The sequence below is a fragment of the Mycteria americana genome, chromosome 1, assembly GCF_035582795.1.
Source record: "Mycteria americana isolate JAX WOST 10 ecotype Jacksonville Zoo and Gardens chromosome 1, USCA_MyAme_1.0, whole genome shotgun sequence".
Lineage (NCBI taxonomy): Eukaryota > Metazoa > Chordata > Aves > Ciconiiformes > Ciconiidae > Mycteria > Mycteria americana.
This window is the reverse complement of record NC_134365.1, coordinates 74,073,287-74,098,334: the sequence shown is the minus strand read 5'-3', so window position 1 is coordinate 74,098,334 and position 25,048 is coordinate 74,073,287. Positions and strand designations below refer to the sequence as shown.

The 25,048-nt window shown below is 40.4% G+C and overlaps 1 protein-coding gene across 1 annotated transcript in view; it reads right to left on the bottom strand.

Moving 5' to 3' along the window:
• The window catches only part of BCAT1 (branched chain amino acid transaminase 1), a 65,693-nt gene extending 42,553 nt beyond the window's left edge, over positions 1–23,140 (bottom strand). The window contains exons 1-2 of the mRNA XM_075505967.1: positions 22,719–23,140; positions 4,798–4,869 (exon numbers count right to left, since the gene is read on the bottom strand). Coding sequence (XP_075362082.1) covers positions 4,798–4,869; positions 22,719–22,727 — 81 coding nt within the window. The 5' untranslated portion in view covers positions 22,728–23,140. The remainder of the gene's footprint in view (positions 1–4,797; positions 4,870–22,718) is intronic.
• Between the last annotated feature and the right edge of the window lie 1,908 nt (positions 23,141–25,048).

The window sequence follows — 25,048 nt, the reverse complement described above, 5'->3', positions numbered from 1 at the left end:
TAACGTACACTATATAACAAGAAATGCTGCATACTGCAATAACAGCTAACCTACATCTTAACTGCATAGATTACTCCCATAATACCTTATTTATAATTTTAATGTTTCCAGGTTAAGATATAGACCTGTTCTTTATCTTCAATGCTATTGCATTATTTGCCAAGAACGTGAAACAAGGCAGAGAATCGGAATCAGCACAGTATGTTTTGCATAGAGCCAACCAAGTTCACAGTTATATCATGCAAAGGCTACATGTTTTAAAAGATGCAACTGAAGGTCCTATTACAAAGAACAACTACATTTGTGTGAAGAGACCTCCAAGAACAAGATCAACGTCTGTAAAACTTTCATTGGCAATCTCTCAATTTGAACCACAAATGCCTGCATTGGAAATAGATTTTCAATTTCTTCATATTTCATCCAGAGGTAAAATACACTTTAGATTCTATGGGAAAACTGTCAGAGATTTTGGTTGTTTATTTGTAGGTTATACCTACAGTGTGGAAATAATCTTTATGTTCTAATTGGTACAATACCTAGCACAATGTCAGCTAGTTCACAGCTTGGGCTCTAAAACATTATACTAATGCAAGAAACATATACTAAAACATACATCATTACAGAAAATTCACTATATCCAGCATCTCACACAGCTAGACGCGAGCTAGCTTCAAACTGGAAGCCATGCAAACATACTAGCACAGCACTGTATTCAGTCTAGCAAGTCCAAGATCTCAATGGGGATTATTAGTTTGAGCACAGCACTGCACTAACCTGCCTATATAGCTTCCAGTCTGCCATAGGCTCACATCCCATTGGCTCAGAGCCTGGGAAGGTTGGGTCTGTCTGCAGAAGACTGTGCAGGAACACTCACAGTTGTTTAAAGTAACATGAGGAGCCATTCAGATACAGAAGCTCCACTTAAACATTTTTCATTCCACTACCACGCGTCTTCATATTAGCAAATCAATCCAGATCCACTTGCAAACTACAGCTACTTTATTTTGCTTTGGCATAGCAGACTAGGCAGTATTCCCTAGAAGGTCTGCACCATTTTGGTACACTAAATAGGCCATTAAAAATTAAAACAAAAGAACTGAACTTTGCACCATTAAGTTGAACTTTGCCCAACTAATTCTATATAGCTTCAGATCATTAAAATACAGAGAAACATAAGAAGGTATTACCTACTCCTGTTAAGTGTTCCATGTATCAGTCTCTCAAAGAGAAAATGTATTCCATGACAGAAGGTTACATAAAAAACTAAAATCATCCTTCTGGATATGGATTGATAACATGAGGAAAAAAGAAGGTAATCATAGATGCCTTTAGTTTCTTAAGACCAAATATTATGAATTCAAAGTCAGAGCTAATACACACATTGAAAGAAACCAAATTAGAGTTACGTATGGAAATAGACTGCTACATTATCCAAACAACATTCATTCTGTCTTGTGACAGTACAATAAGCAGAATGAATGCATTAAAGAAATTACCAGATTTTTAATCATAAACATTAAGTGCCTTAGACATAACTGTGTGCTGTTTCGTGGTATTACTGAATGCAAAAAAACATGTATAAGAGCAAAACCAGGTATGCGCATTTCTTGATTCAACATTCCGAAATACATTCAGTGGTACAGAGGATGACTGCACTTTCCATTACTGGTTTCATACTCCCCTCCTAGAGATCCAAAGCTGACAATAGGCAAAAACTACAAGTATAACTTCTTAGGTTATGGTCACAAACCACAGCCAGTTATTTAAATAAATAAATAAATAAATATGTGCATACAACAGTTGGGGAGGGAGGAAGATTTCACTCTAGTGGAAGGAGCTAGGTAGATAAATCCTGGAGATTTGACATTTTCTACAACACAGGAAACTCTAGCATAATCACTATTTCCTTCGACGTTTCTTATCTGTTCCAAGACCATTGGTCATGTGTCAACTCTGAATGTGACACATTAAGTATGTTATAAATCACAGACCTGTCAGGATGAGATTTTTAGCTGCAGAAGTGAGTCAAATGAATGCAGTTCAGTAGCAGTTAAAATGAACAAAGTGCCAATTCTGACCTATTGACTTGAGAGAAGCCCATGAGAATCGAAAACAGCAAGCAGCTAGCAGAGGGGCTCACTGCTTGCTAGAAGCTGTAAGTAGCATTCATTCCTTCCCTTCCAGTGTAAACGGACTCTCCAATTCCACCTTCCAAATCAGGCAGAAATCACAGTAAAATTCAAAGAAGCTCGCCCCACCTAAAAAGCACAGCACTGCATTCTAAAAAGAAATGTCTTCAGAGGGCATTCAAATGTTGGGCATCATCCACTTTAAACAATATGTTTTATGTAAGCATAAAACAAAACCATACCCTGTTTTCTACATTCCCACACTCTTGGATTAATTAGGTTACTGGCACAAAATTGCAGCTTTCTTCAGCACAGTCAGCCCCATGGGTCAACTTGATTCCTTTGAAATATTATTAGCTATAGTTTCTCAAATTGTAACCATAACTGTCTTCCACAGAAATGTTTGTGAAGTTCCCTAGAATGAATCCAGGCTATTTTATTTGTCATTGTCTGGTGTTATTTTTTCCTTCATTTATAAAGTTTTTCTTTTTAATTTGACAATGAAGTTAAAGAGACTGCAAATAATTATTATAATGCATGACACTGCAATCAGTACCTGTATTATTATAATGCATGACACTGCAATCAGTACCTGTATTCCGATCATAACTGTCATACACACATCCCCCACAGTACAATATTTTCTAAAAAACTATACCCCTCTCTGGTGACTGCAGCTAATCTTCAGAAACAGAGCCACAAGGCAGGAATGGACTTACAAATTAGACTTCAGCCTGAGCCAGCTGTTTTTTCTAGCATTATTCCCTTTAAGACCATCTGTCCCACCTGCTAATATATTTTTCCCTCACACAGACTCTCCACTACAATGATATGCCATTCTGGCTGACATACAAATATCGATGGAAAGGAAACTGGATTAAATCCAACTTTGTGCCACCCAATATTTGGAGCTTTGGTAAGGCACCTACTTGAATGCCAGTATAATTAAATCTGCCTTAAGCCCATTTTAGTTTATGCCCAGTTCACCTACGACCCAAACACTATCAGAGCTTGTTGCCACTCTATCTTCTTTCTGGACTACATCAATGAGTGGAAGGAAACACTACAGTGCAGTTACACAAGAGTCTCCTCTCTGTAAAGCAATTTTTGTTTTTAAATACACTAGCACACTCTACTGAATGAATCTACTGAGGTCTTTCTTGTCTATTTATTAAAAGTGAATTCACAAAACAACTCCGCACTCCATACTTGTGAATTCTTGGGGTTTCCAAACTGGTTGCATGCCTGGTTTTGTCAACATTTTCCAAATCAGACCTTCTGGCTGAAAAGTCATTCTAAATCTTCCTTCTTGGGCAGAATTGTCAGAGAGACAAAATGCAAAGAAATGAGGAAGAGAAGAACTGGGAAGGGCTGAGAATGAGGAAAAAGAAATTAAATGGCATGTTGCTACATGGCAAAATTCTGTAGTCATGGACTGTCAAGAATTCTTTGCTGTTTTCAATGACATCAGCATCAGAATAAGTCTTATCAAGGAGTCCAACACATCTTATGCAGCATTTATTTTCCATATCTGGTTAAAGCCTGGCAACTAAAAGGGGAATAACTACCTAAGCATAATTCAGAAGACTGCACAGCAGTGACACTGCCCAAAAAATCAGGAAGAACATGACAGTTACAAAGTGTATCATTATTATTTCATCTCATGTACTGCTGACAATAGTCAGCAATAACAGGAAGGGAACTGCTGAAAAAGCACAAGTGAGGTCACTGTTTTCTGGGTATTTTTTTTAAACTTCTGCAAAATACAGATGAGGCTTTTTAAAGATTGTAAAGCAGGGAAAGAGAGGGAGAGAAAGAATTACAGATGTGTGATGTAAGGAATAAAGGCAAAAGAAGTATAAAAGAGAGGCAGGAAAAAAAGGGAATGAGGACAGAAGGTAGAATTCAAAGGAGCACATGCTGATGGGCTTTACATTTCCAACAGAAAATTAAAAGTTGACATCTGTGTCCATACAGTGTTTAAAATGAGCTCTTAGTTACTAGCACTGCACCCAGGAAGGAGGCAGAGGAAAAGAGTGATATCTTAACCGAGCTCAGTTCTAAGCATAAGATTAAAATTTAAAAAAAAAAAAGAGGGATTCAATTTCATGTCAGTTCCTGGCAGCTGCTCAGCATTCCTTATTATCATAGCCCTGTTTGCTTGTTGAGTGCTGATAATGTGCCAGAGCTGTGGTGTGCTTTGGAGTCCTTCTGAGATCCTTAGCTCTGCAACTTTGAGACCAAATGGAAAAACCTACTTTTGAACACCATTCATAATGCCAAAGTTTAACAAATAATAGAGTGTTACATAGACTTTGTTTGGAAAAACCTTAATGGGGGGAATCAGTCTTTATTCCTATTGCCTTTGAAGCAGAGAACACTTAAAAATAAAATCACCTACACCATTTTAATTTTTGCCTAATGACTACTAACCTTTTAGCTAGTACATGAAAATATAATAAATTGAAGCTCTTCTTGTAACGTTCTTAATTTCTACATTGAAAACATTTTCAGCAAATGCAACTTACAGAATTATTTACAGAATTATGATGTTCAAGCATGTCAGTAGCTATGAACGCCTGAACAACAATCACTACCATGTTACGGATGCTGTCTGGCACCATCTACTGAAATGCTTCAGACGCTCATCTTTTAACAGACAACATACCTTGAAAGATTCAGTCATATGCTTTGCTGTTTCTCCCGAACATCCTCCAGCCACGCACTCATTCTGACAGCCCTAGAAGAAATAAAACCAGAGGAAATCAAAGTCAATGCACATTGCAGAAAAGTTGACACACATTCAGTTAATTCTTTTTAGGGACAGATCGTATTGAATGATCACTCAGACTTCGTCACCAGTAAATGTATTAGCAAGAACTTTTTGGTAGTTTCTTAGCACAACTTTCCACCTTCTAGGTTTTTAGTTTTACTTCAGTTGCATTATTTTGCGCAACTGTATTTCAGGGCTTTATAGGAAGGACAACGTCTTAGATTAGATTATCGCTCTGAAGTGCAGAAGGGTATGGACAACATCACAAGTCTTTCATTCAACGCTGAATAAACAAATTGTGGTTTTACACAATTCCATCAGATCTCAGTTTCTCTTCTAAAGCATCCACCTAACAGATTTGCTTTTGCCTAATCTCTGAGAAGACTGACTAGGCAGAATGAAAGAAACAGGGAAAGAATTGGTTTTGTTAAATCCTTCATTAAATGAAGACAGTGATAAGGAATGCCTGCCTATATAAATATATAATCAGAATATTTTGAATTATCTATTATGTTGAATTTAAGGGTTCTGCCACTGACCATGCTAAAAAGGAACTGAAAGAAATGGACTGATAGTTCCAGGCATCCTTCTGTTCAGCAACAGAGGGATAACACAGATAGGTGCAAGCCATCTACCTAAAAGCAAGATCTCCAGTTTCCACAGCATCAGTCTAGCATCTTTGTGGACCCTCCTGCACTAGGCTAGACATTCCTTGCCAGTGGCCAGTAAATGCATATTACACCCAACAGCATAGAGTGAAGGAGACAAATACAGCCCTGACAGCATTTCTTGTTTCTGAGCAGCCTTTAAGAAAGAGCTGGAAAGGTGAAGTGGGGGCAGAGGTTTGGGAGAGGGAGGAGGGCGCCAGGAGCAAGACTATCTGGGGGATGGGCCATGAAGGGGATGGCTAGGAGGATAGCTTAAGGGAAGCACAAACTAGCAAGATGGAGGGTATGGCAGAAAGGATGGCTAGCTGCTGAGATGAGGCCAGGGATGGGTGGGCACAGGGAAACTAGTCAGGCTGGTCAGAGGCACTGTCTAAGGGGGTGAAGGAAAGACAGAGGCACTAAGGGATGTTGTTGCCAGGGCTGACAGGCAAGGGGCTTTCAACCCTACAAGGGAAAAGCCCTAGCAGGAGTCTGCACTGGCTGCTCACCACTTGGTGGCTGCCTCTCACCCTGCCACCCCTCAGCCTTGCTGCATCTTGGGTGGGAAGTCCCAGCCCAGGTGGGAAAGCCCCAGGTCAAAGGTATAATCCCTGAAGGAAAGAGGTGCACAGGGAACCCTTCATGGTCAGCCTGTGAGATCCCCGCCCCAAGCTCTTAAATAGGGAGCAGCCCTCACCCTACAAGGAGGGCTGCGTGTAGGGTGGATGGCAGTGCCAGGGAGACACCAGCCACCAGTCCCTGCAGCAGCCACCAAACTGTGGGGCCAGGACTGGAGCCGCATGGCTCACGGGCTGTGAAGCATGATGCACACAAGGCAAATAACATGATTTTTTTCCCTTTTTGCAGATCTTGGGGATGGGGGGGGGGGGGGGGGGGGAAGCGCGGTATCTTCAGTGGGCCTTTAACAGAGAGCAGGCTTGCTACCAACAAAAGAAAAAGCAAACTCCCAGCCACAGCAGATCTCACTTCCTCTCCCCTCCCCCCCAACGCCCCAGGGAGGCCATACCATCCCTCCTGCCTTTTCTCACCATCAGCTTTAACCCTTCTGTTCCTCTTTTTTTCTAACCCTCTGCAGGGAGTCATGCAATAACGGCTACAGGCTCCTTCCTATCAAGTATAGGAGGATCTGCCGAGAGGAATCACAAATCTCTTTACAATGTACCAATATGCTTTACCTTAAAACCTTATTAAAAATATGTTTTATTTGCCTTAAAGTTTAGGGTTTTTTACTCCAGAAAGACAAGTCTTTTTGGTAAAGTGTTCAATGGCATTCAGTGTCAGACCCTAGCAGGACTAAAGTGTTACCCAAACTGAGGGACAGGCTGAACTAAGCGCTGTATAATAGGTCCTTGCTTTCCCTGTAATTCTTCAAATACTTCCAAATTCAGTGGTGAAATCCCAGAAGGCCTTCATGACACCATCAGTTTACAACAGTTAAGTATTCTGCAGATAAATTAAGCCTGATTTTTTCTTTGCACTGCAGTGAATTAGGATGGAGAGTGCGCTGGTCATCAGCTAACAGGACCGTAACTGCCAGCTGTGGAGCAAGAATTTCTCAAGCAGCTCCAGCTCCATTGCTGGCTTTTGTCTAATATCTAGTATGCAAAGTTGGATTTTCTAATAATAATTACTGGTGACAGCAAATACCGACAAATACTCAACCATTACGCTTCAGCTTCCTCCCATCTCTGCTTGATGAAGTTGCCCTAAAGCAAGTGTTGGCATCAACACAGAGAGGACCAAAGCTGGATATAGTTTAATATTCTCTTTCATGATCTTTAAAGAGATACAAAACTTGTATGTGAATTCCAAGTGTGGACCACCTACAGGAACAGCCCCTAGGGGCTCTATCGTGTTGCCCTTCAGTTCAAGGCTCCCACTGAATTCAGTGAAGTCAACAGCCCATTTTTTCGGCATATGTCATGTGGCAAATCCTGTTCTCCATGAAGTCATTATGTTTTACAGATTTAAAGCAAGTAGCTAACTGCCTTTGTTAACTGCACTGAGATTAAATTGAGTTAATCCCTCAGCACTAGAAAGACATACCACAATTACTTTCTAATTGATGGAGTCATATTTTAATGGCTCCATGGCTTTTAAATCTGAAACGTGTTGATAAATGCAATAGGGAAAATTACTCCCTGGTTTAGTGCCAACATTGCCAAGGGAGATAAGCCAAGCATGAATTTGCCCTTTGTGTTTAATAGCATGGTAGATTTAAAACTGCATCCATTAAAACACTGATGTTACCCTAAAGATACATTTGAGCCACTGGATCAATGTCTCCTCAAAAGTCACTCAAGTCTGTATCAAGTTGTTACGCAATTACACAAGCATGACAGTATTTCCTATGTTGTTGTGTAGAGCTAACAACATTTTCTTTATGGTATATGCAACTGCTTTTTCTAAATTGGAAATAGGACAGTATTTCACAGTTTTCCTTCAAAAACACTGAAATTGCGCATTGATTTTATCATTACTGTAAAGCCTGTATGAGAAAAAAAGTGTAAAGCATTACACTAGATTAAATTTTGTTTAAAAATGGGGTTTACATGTCATTGTATCACTGAGAAACACTACTAAAATAAAGACCTGGTGATAAGTAATTCTGTCTTTACTTTTGTAGAAAATCTCAATGCTATAACAATCATTGCAAATCCTTTAGCATTTACAAAAGTAATTGCAATATACTCAGTTGGATTCTAGTGCTCCCTCACATTAGTACTTACTTCCAATCTAACTCATATAAAGAAGAGCCTTAGGGGGGTTAGTCTCCTCCCAACATGTGAAGGACCATTGTGTGTGTAACACTTACGAGCACTTTTGGAAATTTTATACTTAAAAGTTGTCACCTCCACTTCTGCTAGAGCTTTCCCAAACCTGAACATTCAACTCCTGCATTTGGTCCTCAGACTGCATTAGACATATGTATTTTCAACATCTTTTAGCATCAGGATGCTCCAGTCAATGCCTCTTGGCTTTCCCTGCTGTCTTTGGCACACCTTCTCTGACTGCTATGCTGTTACAGGCATGAGACCTTGTAGCCAAAGTATTGACCTGCAAGAGCATCCAAACAACTTCGCTATTACCATTTTTGCCATGTCTCTAGTTATGTTCATCTTTTAGGCTATCTTCCTGCATCTCACAGCTTCTCCAAAACAGAGAATCTACCTTTTTTATGCAGTCAGATCACTCGTCCTTCAGCTGAAAGGACCTTCTGCTACAAAAACAGGCCCATCTCCTCCCTAAACTCCCTAGACTTCCTAGACTACATGAGTTTGCCTTAGTTTTTCCTGTGCCCTCACACTCAGTGGCTTTTGAGCCCCAGTGGTAGCACCAACATCTTTGTTCTCATTTGGGATTATCTGTTCCGTAAACTGCAATTCTACCAGATCCTTCATCAAACTGCTGTTCTTAGGTTGTAGCTACCCTATTATCCCATAGGATCATCCTCAGTTATGAAACAGGAACTGAAGATTATCAGAAGCTTCATCACTGTAAACTTAAGCTGCAAACTGCACTTCTTTAACGTGGTGTATGACATTATTTAATTAAAAAAAAAAAGGCACCAGTTCTGAAAAAAAAAATTGCAGTTACCTCTATATGCTGTGTACTTTGTCACCCTTTTTCAAAGAAATGTAATTTTTTAATGAGTTCTGTGCTCACTTAATTTTCCCTGTTGCTTGATAACTCATCTCACCACTGAGGAACAGAAAACTTTCCCTAGTGGAAGGTAGGAGTAAAGAAATAAATTGCAAATAATTTCTACAGAGTTCACACTTTCAGCTAGAAAATCATATTGGCCGCTTTTCAAAACAACTCAGGATCTGCAGTTTCACAAAATTCTTATTCATCTTCCTGATTTCACCAGTGTGTGCTTATCCAAGTCAGCCCACAGACAGCTCTGATGTCTCCACTCTGAGTAAGAATTTCATCAACAGCCCCAGTGCCCTGGTTAGAGTACTACCAGTGACAGGGAACATCTGAAAACCCAGTTTCATGCCCACGAAAGAACTGTAGACAGTGCTTTGTCGGCAGGCATTGGCTATTCATGGAGAACAAGAACCTAAAGAAGCAAATAAGCCACAGATACACAGCTATGGCTGCATATAGTTCCTTCTACTGAGGCAACCCAATCTCCTGCTATGGAGAGAAACTGAAAACCAAGACTATCTTGTAGCAGTCATCAGGCCCCAGCAAAGACAGAGTGAGAACTTCCTCTCAGTCAGAAGTCATATGAAAAACAGTTTTCAATGAAGAAAGTCCTTTCTGGGACATTTCTCCAAGCTAAACCAGTGTCTTACTGCTTTTTCCTGTACTTGCTTCTGGCTACTAAGTGTCTAAGAAATATTTCATGCTCTAATTTACAATGGAAGGATAATGAAATTAGAATACTTCTCAGATTCCAGGAATCTAGCAGATCAATAAATTCAATATATGACTTATACTATGGTACTGCCTACAGGCAAGCCAAATCAGGTGTGTGATAGCAGGTTCTTCGGCATTCAAAGCCATACAAATCAGAGTTGCCTTTCTCTTCCAGGTATAAAATAGATTCCAACGCGCACAAATGCCACATATTCTGTGTATTGCTACAGTCATATAAAACACTTCCAGAACTTCAAAACAGTTTTCATCTGCCCCTAGGAAATGTTAATACAATTTGGCAGCCACACCACATAAAAGATGAATTTGCAGAAAAAAACAGTAGTGATGTTCATAGCTTTAAAAAAACAAAACAAACACCCGCTGTCAGACTGAGAGAGAAATTCTGAATGTTGCTGTAGGGCCGAGTCATATAATACTACTTTTAATATCAACTAAAAAGATATTTACTTAATGACATTTATGAAACATTTCCAGAGCTCAGGAAGTTCATTTATGAGATCTAACAGCCAGGAATGTTTACCTCAGCTGTCATGGGAGTAGTTGCATGATATAAAAATATTTTAATGCTGTCTTTCAGTTGTATGTATGTGAACGTGAACATACACATATGTATGTGTTACCATGCGAGTGTCACCAAGTACGTTCAATGGGCTGGGTCATTTACATGATAGCATGGCATGCCTTATCCACACAACTTCTTTTAAATCTATTCTTTTCAAAATCAAGACAGAAGGAGCAAGAAGACTAATTCTTAAATTGTATTTCTAACCACTTATCAAGCCAAACAGAGATCTTTGAGGTATCTTTGTTAGGTTGGAGCACTCTCCATGTATTGGCTTGCCAGTCTTCAATAATGAATTCAAAGAACATGTACAGCACAAATCCCAGAGCAGGCCCAATGATAAACCTCAATGTAGGCACAGATCAGCACAGGGAGGGGAGGAGAAAAAAGGACAATTTAGCATATGCAGTTTCAGTGCTTAGCTTTTTACTTAGTTCACCAAGAATTCTCATTTGTGTTCTTCTGTACTTCCAATACATTTCTTTAAGACTACTCTTACCTAACATATATCTGCTCTGATGCCTTGTCATCTGGGCATTATGACCTTACTGTGGCTGCTTGTTCGACCTTGAGCTGGCACTAATGTTGGTTAAACAGTGAGGCAGTGTAATAACAGTATACAATAAAGAAAAACACAAGGCAACTAGCATTAGCAGAAAAAGAAAGCCTCCACATTATTTAATAATAATTTTGCATCAGAGTGAAAGCATCAGGGCTTAGAACATACACGAGTTTCTTTAGCTAAGAAAGCTGCATTGCATAAAGTAAGGTTGAATTTAAATAGTTTATAATAAAATTAGTCCAAAAGACTGTGCAGGCACTTATCCTCTGGCTTGAGCAGTTTATTTGGTTTAATTTAAAGCATTTTAAGTAGTTTGAATAAAACTGAAATATGCTCCTCTTAAAACAAGTATCACTGTTTTTATTATGTTTAAATAAAAGACAATTCAGATTATATGAGCACAACTTATTGGTTAGAAAAACCTTTAAACAGAGAACATAAAGAAATGGAAACATTCAGCTAGTCCATCCAAGACTCATATTTAGTAACATTTATAGCTATATCACAACTCTAAAAGTGGACCAAGTTGGTTTCACGAGATTAAATAAATGCAGGACAATGTTGCCAAAGTAAAGTCATTGCAGTCAGCACTCAGGCGAGAAACTTCTCTAGGAAATAATGCCAATTTTTTGACTCAGTGTTTAAATTAATATTTGAATGAGTTCAGTAATGCCTAACCTGTTGTACAAGAAAGCCTGTATCAGTTCACCTGAATGGTAGCAAGGCTAGCCAAGGTGAAGGATAACTACTTCTGAAATCCAAAAATAATGTGTGCTTGACAAACTGGAATATCAAGAAGGCTAAAGGGAAGAAAAGAGTTCACCAGAAATAGAAAACAGATTAATTTGTTGTAACTAACTCTAAGGAAAACCTGACCAGGGATCTATTCAGCTTCAGGCTAAAACTATTTCGTCAGGTATTTCAGAAAATTTACAACATGAGCTGTGAATTACACTCATACAACATGGAGTCTAAAGTGTGATCCTTCCTAATTGAAAAATACTGAAAACCTACCACCAGCCCCATCCCATACAGGACATAAAGCAGCTGTACATCTCAGCATGGTGTCCCTTTATTCAATAGTTAGTTCTGTCAATACAGTTCCTGCACAACCATACAATCCTCCTTCCTATTTTCTTTATAGAAATAGGCAAGTACTCTAAAGAAATCCTCTTCACGAAAGACCTCCAAATGCAATGTGCTTTAACCTTGATTTCTAAGCCCACTGCTCATACTGTTCTTGTTTGGTTTCCTTCCTATGATGCTCTTGTTGCTCTGTCACTTCCCAGTGCCATTTCCTCTGTCTTCACCCTCTTGCTCGGTTCACCGACTCTTCCCTTCTGATTGAGGAAAACAGCCTCGTACTATTAGAGGAATAGGCAGATGACCTAATGGAGCTCTTCCATCTCTAACTCCTATGAACAGTGCCTCTAAGTGCCTCTTTTGTTGGTTTGTTTGTCCGCTCTAGCATTAATTAGGTTTTTAACAAGTGCATTGTTTGCTAGAATGGCATAAAGAAAAACATGTTAAAGCAACCAGCTGGATCTAGTTGACCTATAAATTAATCTGCCTGTTTTCTAACTAGGTAGTGTCTCATGGCTATGTGATATTGTTATTGCTCAAACAAAATAAATGAAAATTCTGAAAGTCACCGTGGTTTTATTGTGTTTAGGCCCAGTTCTCATTGAAATGAGATCTTTTACATCAAACCAGCAACAAGAAAGGGTATAAATGCTATTACATACTTTCCCCTACCACTGTAAAAGGGCTTTACTGTTAACCACAAGGAAGCCTGTGTTCGTCACGTTTTCTCTAACATTCTCTTTGCTCATGTATTCTATAATGCCAGGTACTAAATTAGCATTTTAAGATTTTATAGTAAAGTTAACCAGAGCTATGGGATGCATTTTTAACTGCACTGTTAATACTAGTAAAGATGAGCCTAAGCACAATAAAAATGATTCTGCTTATTTTCCTCAGGGATTCAGTTATACTGGCTATATTTTTTATCCTGAGACAGCTGTAAAGGTAAAGTACAGATCTGATTTAAAGATGCATAAAATATAGCTTACAATTTATTTGTGAAATTCCCTGATGGTGGGAACTACCCACAGATCCTGCAGCTGATGACCAAGGCAAGTGGCTTGATGCAATTACCAAATGATAATGTGAATAACATGAATGCATACACAGCAGAAACAAATAAAATCATTGTCTGAAGAGTTACTGAGGGTTTAGAACTGGAAGCAGACAATTTAGTGCGGGAGACCAAAGCTTCCGCAGTTTGCAAATAAATCACTGTAGACTCCTAGGGGAAAAAAAACCCAAACCACAGCAGAGACAGTGATGAATTCCAAAATGAGAACTGACACGCTTAAAGAAAAGAGCTAGCAGACAAAAACCTGTATTTAAGGACATACTCCTGTTTGCAAGCTCCCTCATAACTACAGTGGAACCAGAAGAAACAGAGCGTCAAGCCTGAATTACTGGCCTGTATAAGGGGTCATTTGTAGCTATTCTCAGAGTGCTTAGACCGTGTCCCATTTAAGTCCGTTTTGCACTGGAATAAAGGTTTACATAAGGCACTGAGCAATGATGAATCACACACTGAAAACAAAAGCTCTGGGGGAAAAATAAAGCTTTTGGAGGAGAAAGGAGTTACTTTTTTCACCACAAGTCATGTATACAGTCCCACTAGAGATAATAAAACAGTAACTTACACAGCTGGCTCTCGAATAACACTAAGTACAATACAACATTATGCAACTGTGCATGTGGTTGCTGGTCTGTAAAGGGCAGACATATGCTGGCTTGATATCGCATCTAGCCCCGATAACTTTGCATGGCCTATTTAATTCATCACTGAGCGTCAAATGCCACTGGTGCAAAAGCATAAGAAGCACGATTTTCTGTATTGGGTTAGGCTGTTAGTGCAGTTATTGCCTGTTCCCTGCTTCCCAGGCGGTTTGTTTAGCTGTTAAGTGTCCAACAGATGAAGCTGATAAAGCATGGCAGCAGCTATCTAACCTGGGAATCTGAACAGGCTCAATACCACAGGTACACTCTGCCTGACTGGTCAGAGGAGTACTCCTTATAAACTTGCTTCTCTGCTATGTTGGTCTTTTCAAATGGCTGAGCATAGTCCCCATTTTTTGCTTGCAGGCAGAACTGTCTACACCTAGATATGTGTTCTGCCTGGACATTTGGCCACAATGCTGCAGAAGGACCCAGACTTGAGCTTTCGAGGCTTATGGTAGATTGAGTGATCTAGTAGGTCTCTAAACAGCTGATGGAAGCCAGGGTAGAAAGAAAAAAAAAAAAAAAAACCAAACAGAAAGACAGCAAGCTTTGTCTAGAGGTGTTGCAAATACTGTGCTTTCTCTTGAATTCTGATGGTGGGCTGGTCTGTATGATGCTTGCAGTTATTTTACTGTTTGTTCCAAATAAAGAACTGAGACTTTCATTATTTATAAGGTCTAAATGAATCTTCTCACTGTAATACCTGGAGGCCTTAAAAATTAATACTGGCTCTGCAGTCTCAACACCTAAGTGAAGGAAGGTAGAAATATCTGTCTCTTCTACAGACAGGAAATTTAGGCATAGATTGTCCCATCGGCATACCTCACACTGGTTGGCAGTTGCTTCAGAGAATTCACTGGGAGGCGGACAGGTGCCAAAATAGGGTGTGCACAGCTCCCCTGGAACTAAATCTATAGCTCCTCTTCTTTACAGAGACATACCCATCAGATCCATCACAGTTCTTCTCAGGGAAGAAGAACAAGTGTAAATGATTGATGTGGTTTTGGCTGTGTACTCTACTCACAGCTATGCCCTATGCAAGCTTCTTGCATAACAGCATACAGGTGACGGCTGCAGAAGACCTGCCTATACTAGCTCCAGTGGGTTTTAAGCCTGGCATAATTGGTTTGAAGTAATGGGAGATCTCTCCCTGGCTTTTACCAAAACCTGGGTTATATCCTTGTGACGTGTCTTTTGCTGTGTGTTCAAACACTGCCTTCATTTGATTTAACTGGACACAATTCAACAAAGTAGAAAGGAAGTTGAAGCTTTCCTCTTCATGTAAGGGGCACTAGGAACAGAGCTAACCCACAGGAAAAATCCTTGGAACCTGTTTGAAGACAGCACCTACAATGATGTTTGTGTTCTTGTTCAAATTAACAACAAACTACAGAGAGGGAACATACTTGCTTGATTGACATCGAGCTCAGAACATGCAAGGAACTTCTCTTGCTTTACAGGGTTTATGAGTTGCAGTGGGTGCAACAAAAGGTAGTAAGCATAATCCACCACACCAAGCAAATGTAAATAATCCCATGGAAGCTTACTAACAAGCCAAGAAAAGCAGAGCACAACTACACTGTCACTGTACAGTGTCACACATTACTCCCTTGAATGTGGAAAAACACCAAGATAACAGCCACAAGAAGCTGCTTTTCCTGATAATGTCTGCTCAGAAGAGGTAAAATATTTTAAACTAGCGACAAAGCTGGATACTCCACTTACTTAGTATACATTCAACTGTATAACAACACTAAGACAGGGAAAAATCACGCATTATAACACTCCAAAATTTTGGAGTTGCATTAAAGTTACCCTGTGTGTCCTTTCTACGTACCCTGTGAGCAAACCCTTCATCTGAAATCCCCTATCAGTTGCTGACAGTGCCCAGAGCAAACTGGATTCTGCCCAGGGAATTTGAGAGCAAAATAGTACTGAGCACGTTAAAAGTGGCCTTGAAAAAGTATGGTCACAGATGATGTATTTGTAGAGGTGTCAGCATTAAGCACGCAAAGCAGAGGCCCTTTGCCAAAATTATAGCATGCCAAAGGTCATCACAAATCAAGAGTGATACAGTCTCTATTAGAAAAATGTTAACTTTGAAATACTAAGAAATGGCACTAGTAATGAAGATAAATAGGCCTATGACAAGTAATGTAGGCTTGTCCTCTTACAGTTCAACATCTGTATTGCTGATCAACCAGCCCTGCTCAGCTCAATAAATCTAAATTGACAAATGACTTATTTATAACACCCCCATGAACCAAGGGTTTTGCCCAGCTTCAACCCACATGAATATCAATGCTCTTGACTAGAATGTCTCTGTCATTTCTGAATTTATGAAGCTAATCTTAAGCATCTTAAAACAGTTTAGAATTGGATCTGATTTGTCCACTGTTGAAATCCGGTTCACCTGGAAATGGCAGGACAGAACATTAATTTTATATGTATGTCGCAATAAATATTTTGCCTAATTGACATGATGAAAACATTTCTGGCTACAGCAAAACCCCTTAAAAGAAGATCCAAAAGGAAACAATTGTAAATGCAGCATTTTCAGCTCAATGGAGAACCAGAAAGGAATGATGATGTTACTGAATTTCTATCTTCAGGTGTCAAGAAGAGAATCAACCTGTAAATGCCAAAAATCATCTCTGAAAAGGTGTTGAAAGGCAAAGAATAATATTAAAAAATGAAGCTATTCTAATGGTACAGACACTTGCCAATATGAAAAAAGCATAGACCACAGAACTTGTCTTTGTATTCTATAAAGCACTGTGTAATACTGAGGACAAAACCTGGGCCATGGACTGGGCCACAGCACAGGATCAGATTTAGAAAAAAGCACAGCTGTGTTAGAAGGATACAGAAAGAAGAAAAACTGAGCAGAACCAACTACAATCAAACAACCCAATGGACTTGCTTTCTGGTTACAGAAACAAAACACTTCCCGGCATGGGAAACTGTTTCATTTGTCTCGCAAACTGCACTTCTGTTTCTAAAGACAAATTTTTCTGTGGCAAAAATTGTGGCTGTGTAGCCACTGCATGCTATAATACCCTATGCTACAACTACTACTTCATGTTGTGTAAGGAATAAACTTGGCTCACATTACATTTTTATACTAGTACACAACTATTCATTTTTTATAGCTTTTACCCCCTATACTTGAGGCAATACTTTCTAGCAATTAGCAAGGGTTCTTTTGAGTTTGCAAGTAGGCACTGCCACAGTATAGGGCAGGATTCCAAAGGACTTAGTTTTGACTCTTAACACTAGCACTGACTGTGACCTTGATAATTTGATGATCTTCATAAATCTTGATGTTGTGTTCTCAAAAAATTATTACGGTACTTCTGAATGTTTTAAAACTATAGATTCTATTAAAAAAGTGACTTACGCTTTTATTCATCCAGGATCAAAAACTTAACCTCGCCACCTGTTTCCTCAGACTTTAAAATCAGGGAAATAAAACCTGCATCATGCATCTGGTAAGAAACTTACTTAACAACTAGCCTGCTAAATATGTTGAGGATACTGCAAGTATTAAAATTTGTTATAAAGTTTTCTTCCCCATATTGTTTTGATTAAGAATTTCCTTTATTTTACTGGAGAGTGAGAAACTCCATGTATCAACAGAAATTACAATATTACTACTGATTTTAAGTAGACTTTATGTGATTTTTAACTAATTGCATGATGATATGCAGTTGTATAAAACCTTGTGAATTACTAATTTTGTTATAAGAGTAGAATATGCAATTTTGTATGGTATATCTATTATATTTAAGATATAGTAATTTAAAGTTCACATTCCAGAAAATCAAGAAAGGTCTCATTTCTTTCAGTGCTTCATATTGTTTTGCCAGTGTTTTATTTTCCACATATCAAAGGAAAAATTACACAATTTAGAAAATCTAGCATCAAATATTACAGAAGTGAAAACTACTGGACAGAACCTTTTCAAAAGCTGTAAGAATTCTAACAGTGCATTGAACTTTACTTGCAGTCAGTTGCATTGAAAAGAAGTAAAAAGAACACCTTGTGAATTCATTTCAAAACCAACAAGAGGCTGTTGTTTTTTTAAAAAGCCAGCAGTATTATAAAAACCCCAACCTTAAGAAAAAGATGTTTGAATCCCTGAGATACCCCTTAACTTTCCCTTGACATTAGTAACTTCCCTAGGAGTTTTTACATACCTCTTCCCTTCCCATGGCCAGTGCCTACTGGTACAATCATCCTTGTTTAAAGAATTATTCTTAAAAATACATGGTACGAAAAAAAAGTCTAGCAAAAACAGGATGTATTCTGATTACGAGAAAAAGTACTAGCTTGGCTTTCGAACACGGATCGTGAAAGCAGGAACAGTACTTAGGGGAAAGGTGTTGAGAGTGTAGGAAGGAGGTACAGTCCTCTTTCCTGGCTCAGTGGTAGGCAAACTGATGGAGTATTGATAAACCTTACCATGGATCCTAATGAGGTAATTAAAGCAACAAGGCTCCCGGGGAAAAAAAAAAAACAAACCGAAAACAAAACTAAAAAACCCCCCAAAATACCCAACAAACAAACTCCAAAGGGTCCAAATAAAGTAGCATTCTTGTGAACAGACTTGCACCAACATTACTGTTCAACCTCTTCTGCTAAGCACTTGGAGTTCCTCAAGATAAGGAAGAACAAAATACTACTACTATACTGACATGTTAAAGAAATTGCCTTTCGCATAGAAATTTGCCTATGCTGGTGACTTTAAAGACCATCTTTGCACAGAGTCCTTTGTACTGTTAAAAGCCCAGCAAGCAGAACTCTGGGTAAACATGTACTGATCCACACTACTGTGTCAAAGACTAAGACTGGATTAAAAAAAAAAAAAAAAAAAATCTTAGTTCATAAGCTTTTTTCCAGGACCATAGGAAAATCCAGGCTGGAAGGGGATTCAGGAGGTCTCTAGTCCAACCTCCTGCTCAAAGCAGGGTCAGCTCTGAGCTCAGACCAGGTTTCTCAAGGCTTTATCCAGACGGGTCTTGAGAGCTCCCAAGGATGGAGACTGCACAGCCTCTCTTGGCAACCCATTCCACTGCCTGACCGTCCTTGTGGGGAGAATTTTTTCCTTATATCCAGTCTGAACCTTTTTTGTTTCAATTTATGCCATTGTCTCTTGTCCTCCTACCATACATCATTGTTGAGCCTGGCCCCATCTCCTTGATTTTCCTCTAGATTTTGGAAGGCTGCTATTACATCACCCCAAAGCCTCCTCTTCTCCAGACTGAACAAACCCAATTCCCTCAGCCTCTCAAAGTTTAAAAAAAGTTCACTCTCAGTAAGGGTAATGCCAATTCAAGCATTTATTACAGAAGTGATGACCCCTAAGACAACAGTCTAACTAAAATTAAACAAGTGGACATGACTTGTGTGGCACTGATCTTTCTGAATGCTAGTGGAAATTAATACAATCAGAACCTTGTGGAATTAAACCCTATTCATATACTAGGGGGAAAAAAAAAAATTCTGTGTTTACTACGAGTGTTTTTATCAAATATTGCGTGAAATGCTCCAATGGGCAAACTGAATTAGCAATAGCTGTGTACCTACTGAGAAGTCATATGCTGCACTTCATTAATGCATCAGGTATACTCTAAAATAAAACTTGGAACAAACTGCAGACCTCAAGGGAAGAAAGTAAATGAGTAACTCTGTTGAAAGAGTATTATGACATTAGTTTGTAAAAACAGTAATAAACTATGGGCCAAGATGCACAAAAGACAGATAGGTAAAAGTTCTTGATCATTTTAAAGATAGTTTCAATTATTTAGTTCATGTTAACTCTTTTGGATCTTTTGATATACACACCACAGGGCAACATTAGGACTTTCCATAAGCATAACACTGGATTTTCATCTGCAATAGCATATGGTAATATTTGCTAAATTGCCCTTCTACAACAGGTGCTGTATTTTATGAGGTAGTATTACCTGTCCCTTTAATGTATAAAGTCATAAAGTAATGAAATTGTTTCCAAGGTAAATGGGACCACCCATTCGCTTCATCGTGTGTAAGAATTGGGGGTATCAAGTTGCCAGCATGTAAGTGACTATGAATAACAAATTAGGGTCATGTACTACTTCGATTTATGCCCAAGTATCACCGAAATTCAGACATTCAAGATGAAGGTTGTGCATTTAATCTCTACATTACAGCCATCGTGGCAGCTGGATAGCCACAACTTATTATCAAAAGTCACAATCAGTACTGAGTGGCTTGAGCTCATAGAAGTCTCTGATGAGCTTATCTAGCACTGTGGAGTACATAATATGTCACTGTAGTGACATGAAGATGCCAGTCCTCATGTGCGTGGCCTAAGAAGGCTAATTGTGCAAATTTTCCAAACAGAAGTTACCCCTTAGCTCCTTCATTCTAACACTGAAGGTCCTGCCTTCAAACCTACTAATAATCTGCAGTTCACTATACATTCAACTATGACTATTCATTTAAGAAAATGGCATACCATAAGGAAGTAATGAAAATAATGTCTGTTCTGATCCTTTAGCATGCCCACACCAAATAAATGGTTTTAAAATGGCTGAACAAATTCAGCGTAAGCGAGTGCTTACACAGTTAATGAGCTGATTTACCTCCTTTCCTAACGTTGCCCTCCCAGGGATAAATTCATCACTAGTGAATTCCACTTGAATTATTTTCATCTATCAAATGAAACCAAGGATATGGCCTATGGACTGGTTTAGCAAAGTAACAACTGGGTTAAAGCTATCTAATGATTTGCAATCTTCTTTTTTACCTATGACTTTGCAGCAGATTTCAATACTCAATTTCCATGGGGAAAATCAGAATATCCACTGGATCACACAATGCTAGGAGTGTTAGGCCTGTCAGTAGCAATCAGTGCAATAGGTAGACAAGGCAGGACTGCAGAAACCAGAGGCATAATTCATTCCTTATACATAACATTCCTTTAAATAGCCCAGAAAGAGAGGGTTGAGGTTGGGTTGGAAATGGTTCAAGCAGAAAGGGATGGTTGTGACTAAAAGCAGGAAATGATGAAGGGGGAGATGAAGGGATAAGGAGCTGTAATAATACTGTTGCTTACTGATATCTTTATAAATTTATTGGGTTTTGCATAAGTATTGTGATAATCAAATGATAATTTTCTGCACCTTTGATACAAGCTCTGCAAATACACAGTAACAGCCATAACCCTGAAGAGCTTGCAGTCTGAACAGATGAGGCAAATAAAGGGTAAAGGGCTCAGACAGAACTGACTTGCCCAAGGCTACACCACTTGCAAGTGACAAGAGTGCACTTTTACTGCTGCAGCTATTGCTTCATGCTGTCTTTTCTACAGTAAAAATACAGAGCAAAGTTAGGTTTTGTGCAGGTGAAGAGAATCCAATGAGATGTCAGCGCAGCTTTGAGCAAACAGGCAGGTAGGTCTACGGCTTGCCTGCTACTTGTTTTTTGCATGGGCATGCCAGAGCATTACTGCCAGGTGCTGGATAACATGCTGGAGACCACGTCCTCTTTCCTAGACACACAACAGGTACATCAAAAATGATATCAAACATAGCAGTCCATCTCACTCCTTGACACACTTGCATTCTGTCCCTAAGCATTCTGGCTGGGGGCAGATGCTTGGGTACTTTCCCTGAGCAGTTTCAGATCAGTTTTCTGCCATGGCTGGTCTGCCACTCTCCAGTTGCAGAAAGTGCAAATGGGACTAATGAGAGCCTCCTGAGGCTCCTCCAGAGAACACTCACATTCTAGCCCTGCCATCATCAGTAGCACTTGCACCACTGCTAGACCCACCCAGGAGAGAGCAATGTTGACCAGACCTAGGATGGGATGAGAGTAACACTTGTCATCAGCAGCAGAGAGGAGCTGAGGAGACACCTGCCAGTCACATGCCTGTTGTGCCCATAGTCCATCTGTTATAGTTACCCAAGGAGAGCAAATAACTCAGTCTTGTTTTTCCTCAGCTGTTAACTTTGGCATCAGGCTGCAGCTGTGAAGCTCACAGTCAGCCCAGCACAGGGCTTCTTCAAAACCCAAGAATTATTCTTGGGTTTTATACCACAGGGTATAAAGTTGCAGTGATGCTCCCTCAATCTAATTGAAAAGCACCTGTGCTATATCCATGCCCTTTGTCTTGACAATGAAGACTTCTTTTTAATCCCCAGATCAGCCTCACTAAGCAGAAGAACATAAACATGACTTTTATAAAAGGATAGTTCCCACAGATGCTCATCTCTTACATTAGTGTTCACTACCGACAACTCCTCTTCCGTTATTTAAAGTTATTTCAGAAATTACTCAAAACCTCTAAATACATGTTACCGGGTTTTACTCATAGTCTATTTTAGTACAATGGCAGACATAAGACCTATAATAAACTCATAGGCATAAAAAAGCATGATGCCCACCAGGAGACCATACATTTTGCAGTTTTTTTCTTTTTAATCATTTAAGAGTCCCACGTTACAAATAAACAGTAAAAAATCCCCCCCAGAGGAAATTATACATCTTCCCTTCCCCCCCCCTTTGCCCTCCCGACTCATTATTTCTTTTCCACACACGTTGTCTGCAATAAAAGGACATGGAAAGAGGTAGAAATACACACATCCTGCTTCTGAATCTCAAGCAATAAATCTCCTGGGGACAGAAATCTCCTTCGCGAAGCATAAATAACAATTAAGAGCATTAGAATCTGTAAACACAAATCAGTGAACTACCGCGTCCCTTGTTTGCCAAGGAAAAGTCCCTCTGCTACTCCGCATCCCCCGAAGGATGGACGAGGGGATTTTGGCAGGAAACCCGCTCCGCTTACCTTGATCATGCTGGCAAACGGGGGGTATTTCCCTGCCGCGGCGGAGCGGGCTCTCGGCGGGCCGCCGCTCGTTTCGGGCAGCGCTCGTCCTGGAGCCCCGCGGAACGCCGAGCCCCCGGGTGCGGCTACGGCGGCGGCGCGCTGCGCGGGCTCGGGGCCGGCCGATCCGCCCGCTGCCGCCGCCGCTGCTTGCTGCTGCCGCTGCCGCTTGCGGGCTCCGATTGCATCAGCGGGCGAGGGCGGCGCGCACGCCGGCCGCCGCGGGGGAAAGCGGCGAGGGGCTGCGGGCCGCCCCGTCTGGCTCCTCCTGGCGGGCGCGCACACCGCCCGGCGGGCCGCCCCGCCGCCTCCCGCTTCGCCCTCGCCCTCGGGAAGCACCGGCAGAGCCCCACCCGGGGACGAGGGCGGCGGGAGCTAACCCACCGCCCGCACCTATCCGCAGGGGCAGGTCGGCTTGCAGGGTCGCTTGTGGCCCGTGGCTCCCCCTAAAATGGCCCCGCATCAGGCGCTACGCCTACCAAGCAGAGACAATTCAATGCTTTTACTGTAATTTACACTGAGGATAACACGTTCTTCTTACTCCTCTCCCTCCACAAGCATTAAGAAACTCATCATTTTCAGTCTCTGAGTCATTTCCTCCTCCTTGCGTCCAAGTTGTCTGACACACCAAACACCTCGCAGTTTATCCCTCCCATCGCTAGCAAGCCCTTCACCTCTCTCGCTGCAAGGCAGGCTTTCCCCAGGCCTTCCGCCTTCCACCACTACGTGCACAACTTGTGCTAAGTCCTCCAGCACTGGCCACGAACACAGGAGGGGCCCACGCAACCCATTTTATTTGGAGCTAGCTAGGATTGCCACAATGGGGCTCGGTGTCCTTCCCCTGCTCACCAGTGCCTAGTCCATGCTGAAATCCATGTAGCTACACCTCCACAGCTCTTCATACCTCAGCTGGCCATCCTACAGCTAGCTGGCGGGTACTACAGGTACTACTGTGTCTCTGATTTCTGTTCGTAGGTACCTGGCAGGGAGGTGACCAGCACCTGAAGACAAGAGAATAAACATCAGAGGCCAGTCTTCTCTGTTACTTCTACCAGTGCTGCTGCCAGTGAAACTGTACAGCAGTAGCACAACAAAACGGTGAATTTTTAAGAGAAAATCCCAGTGTAACCACAGTGTAACGTTCACAACGCACTTACTTTCATCTTTACTGATTTTACGGTTAAGTCTTTTCTTCCTTTACTACTGTTTTTGTAAATGTTTTCCCCTTCTGATCTGCTTGAAAGGAGTTGTAGAAAGCCATTTCATCTCACTGCTACTGTCAAAAAGTGTCAGGTTCTGCTTTGCATGATGTACGTGAATTATTCTCTCTTGTATGGTGCCAGAGATTGGTTACATAAACATAAGTAGATCTCTGTTCCTGCCACTCTTCAGCCAGGTAAGAAAGTGCTATTTAATGGAGTTACAAAAATTTGGATTCCAAAGAATCGTGGGTAAACCACGCTACCCAAAATGAAAGTTCATGTGAACAGTGATGTTTTAGTGGCTATTTAGGAGAGAAGAAAGATGGAGCAAAAAACAGGAGGCAGAGAAGGCAGCAAAGAAGCATCAGACAGATACAATTCATCACCAGTGAACTACTACTCAGCGCTCATGAGAGCAATTCAATCCATTCACGATGAATGATCTTCAGATTACAACCACAATGTAGGAACAACCATGCTGGGTCAGGCCAAAGGTCCATTTAATTCAATATCCTGTCTCTGACAGTCGACAATAATGATGCCAACAGAAGAGTTACAAGAACAGCACAAGCACAGAGGGGCACTTTCCTGATACGCCCTTTTTGCCTGAAGGGGTTTGTACCACAGCAATTTCCTGAAAGATGGATTCTTTAGGCTTAACAGTTCTTCATGGATTTTTGTTCCATTAATTTAATTGTTCCTTGAACCCATGTAAAATTTGGCATCTATAAGATCTTGTGCTAGTGAGTTCCGCATTTTAGCTCTGTTCTATGGAAAAATACATAATTTTGTTTTATTTTGAACTTGTGACTTGAAAATTTCACATCATGCTCCCTTCTTCTTATATTGTAAGACTGTAAACACAAACGAAGATCAAAATACTCATCCCCTCTATGTCATTTGTGATTTTACAGACTATTGTTGAATCCTCTGTCAGCCACCTCCTTTTTCCAGATGAAGAGTGCTAATCTTTTTAGTCTTAATATAAAAACAGTTCCATACCCTTGATCATCCTTGATTTAGGATGGGGACATGAACTACACAAAACTCTCAAAATGCAGGTCACCATATTTACTTTTAATTTGCTTT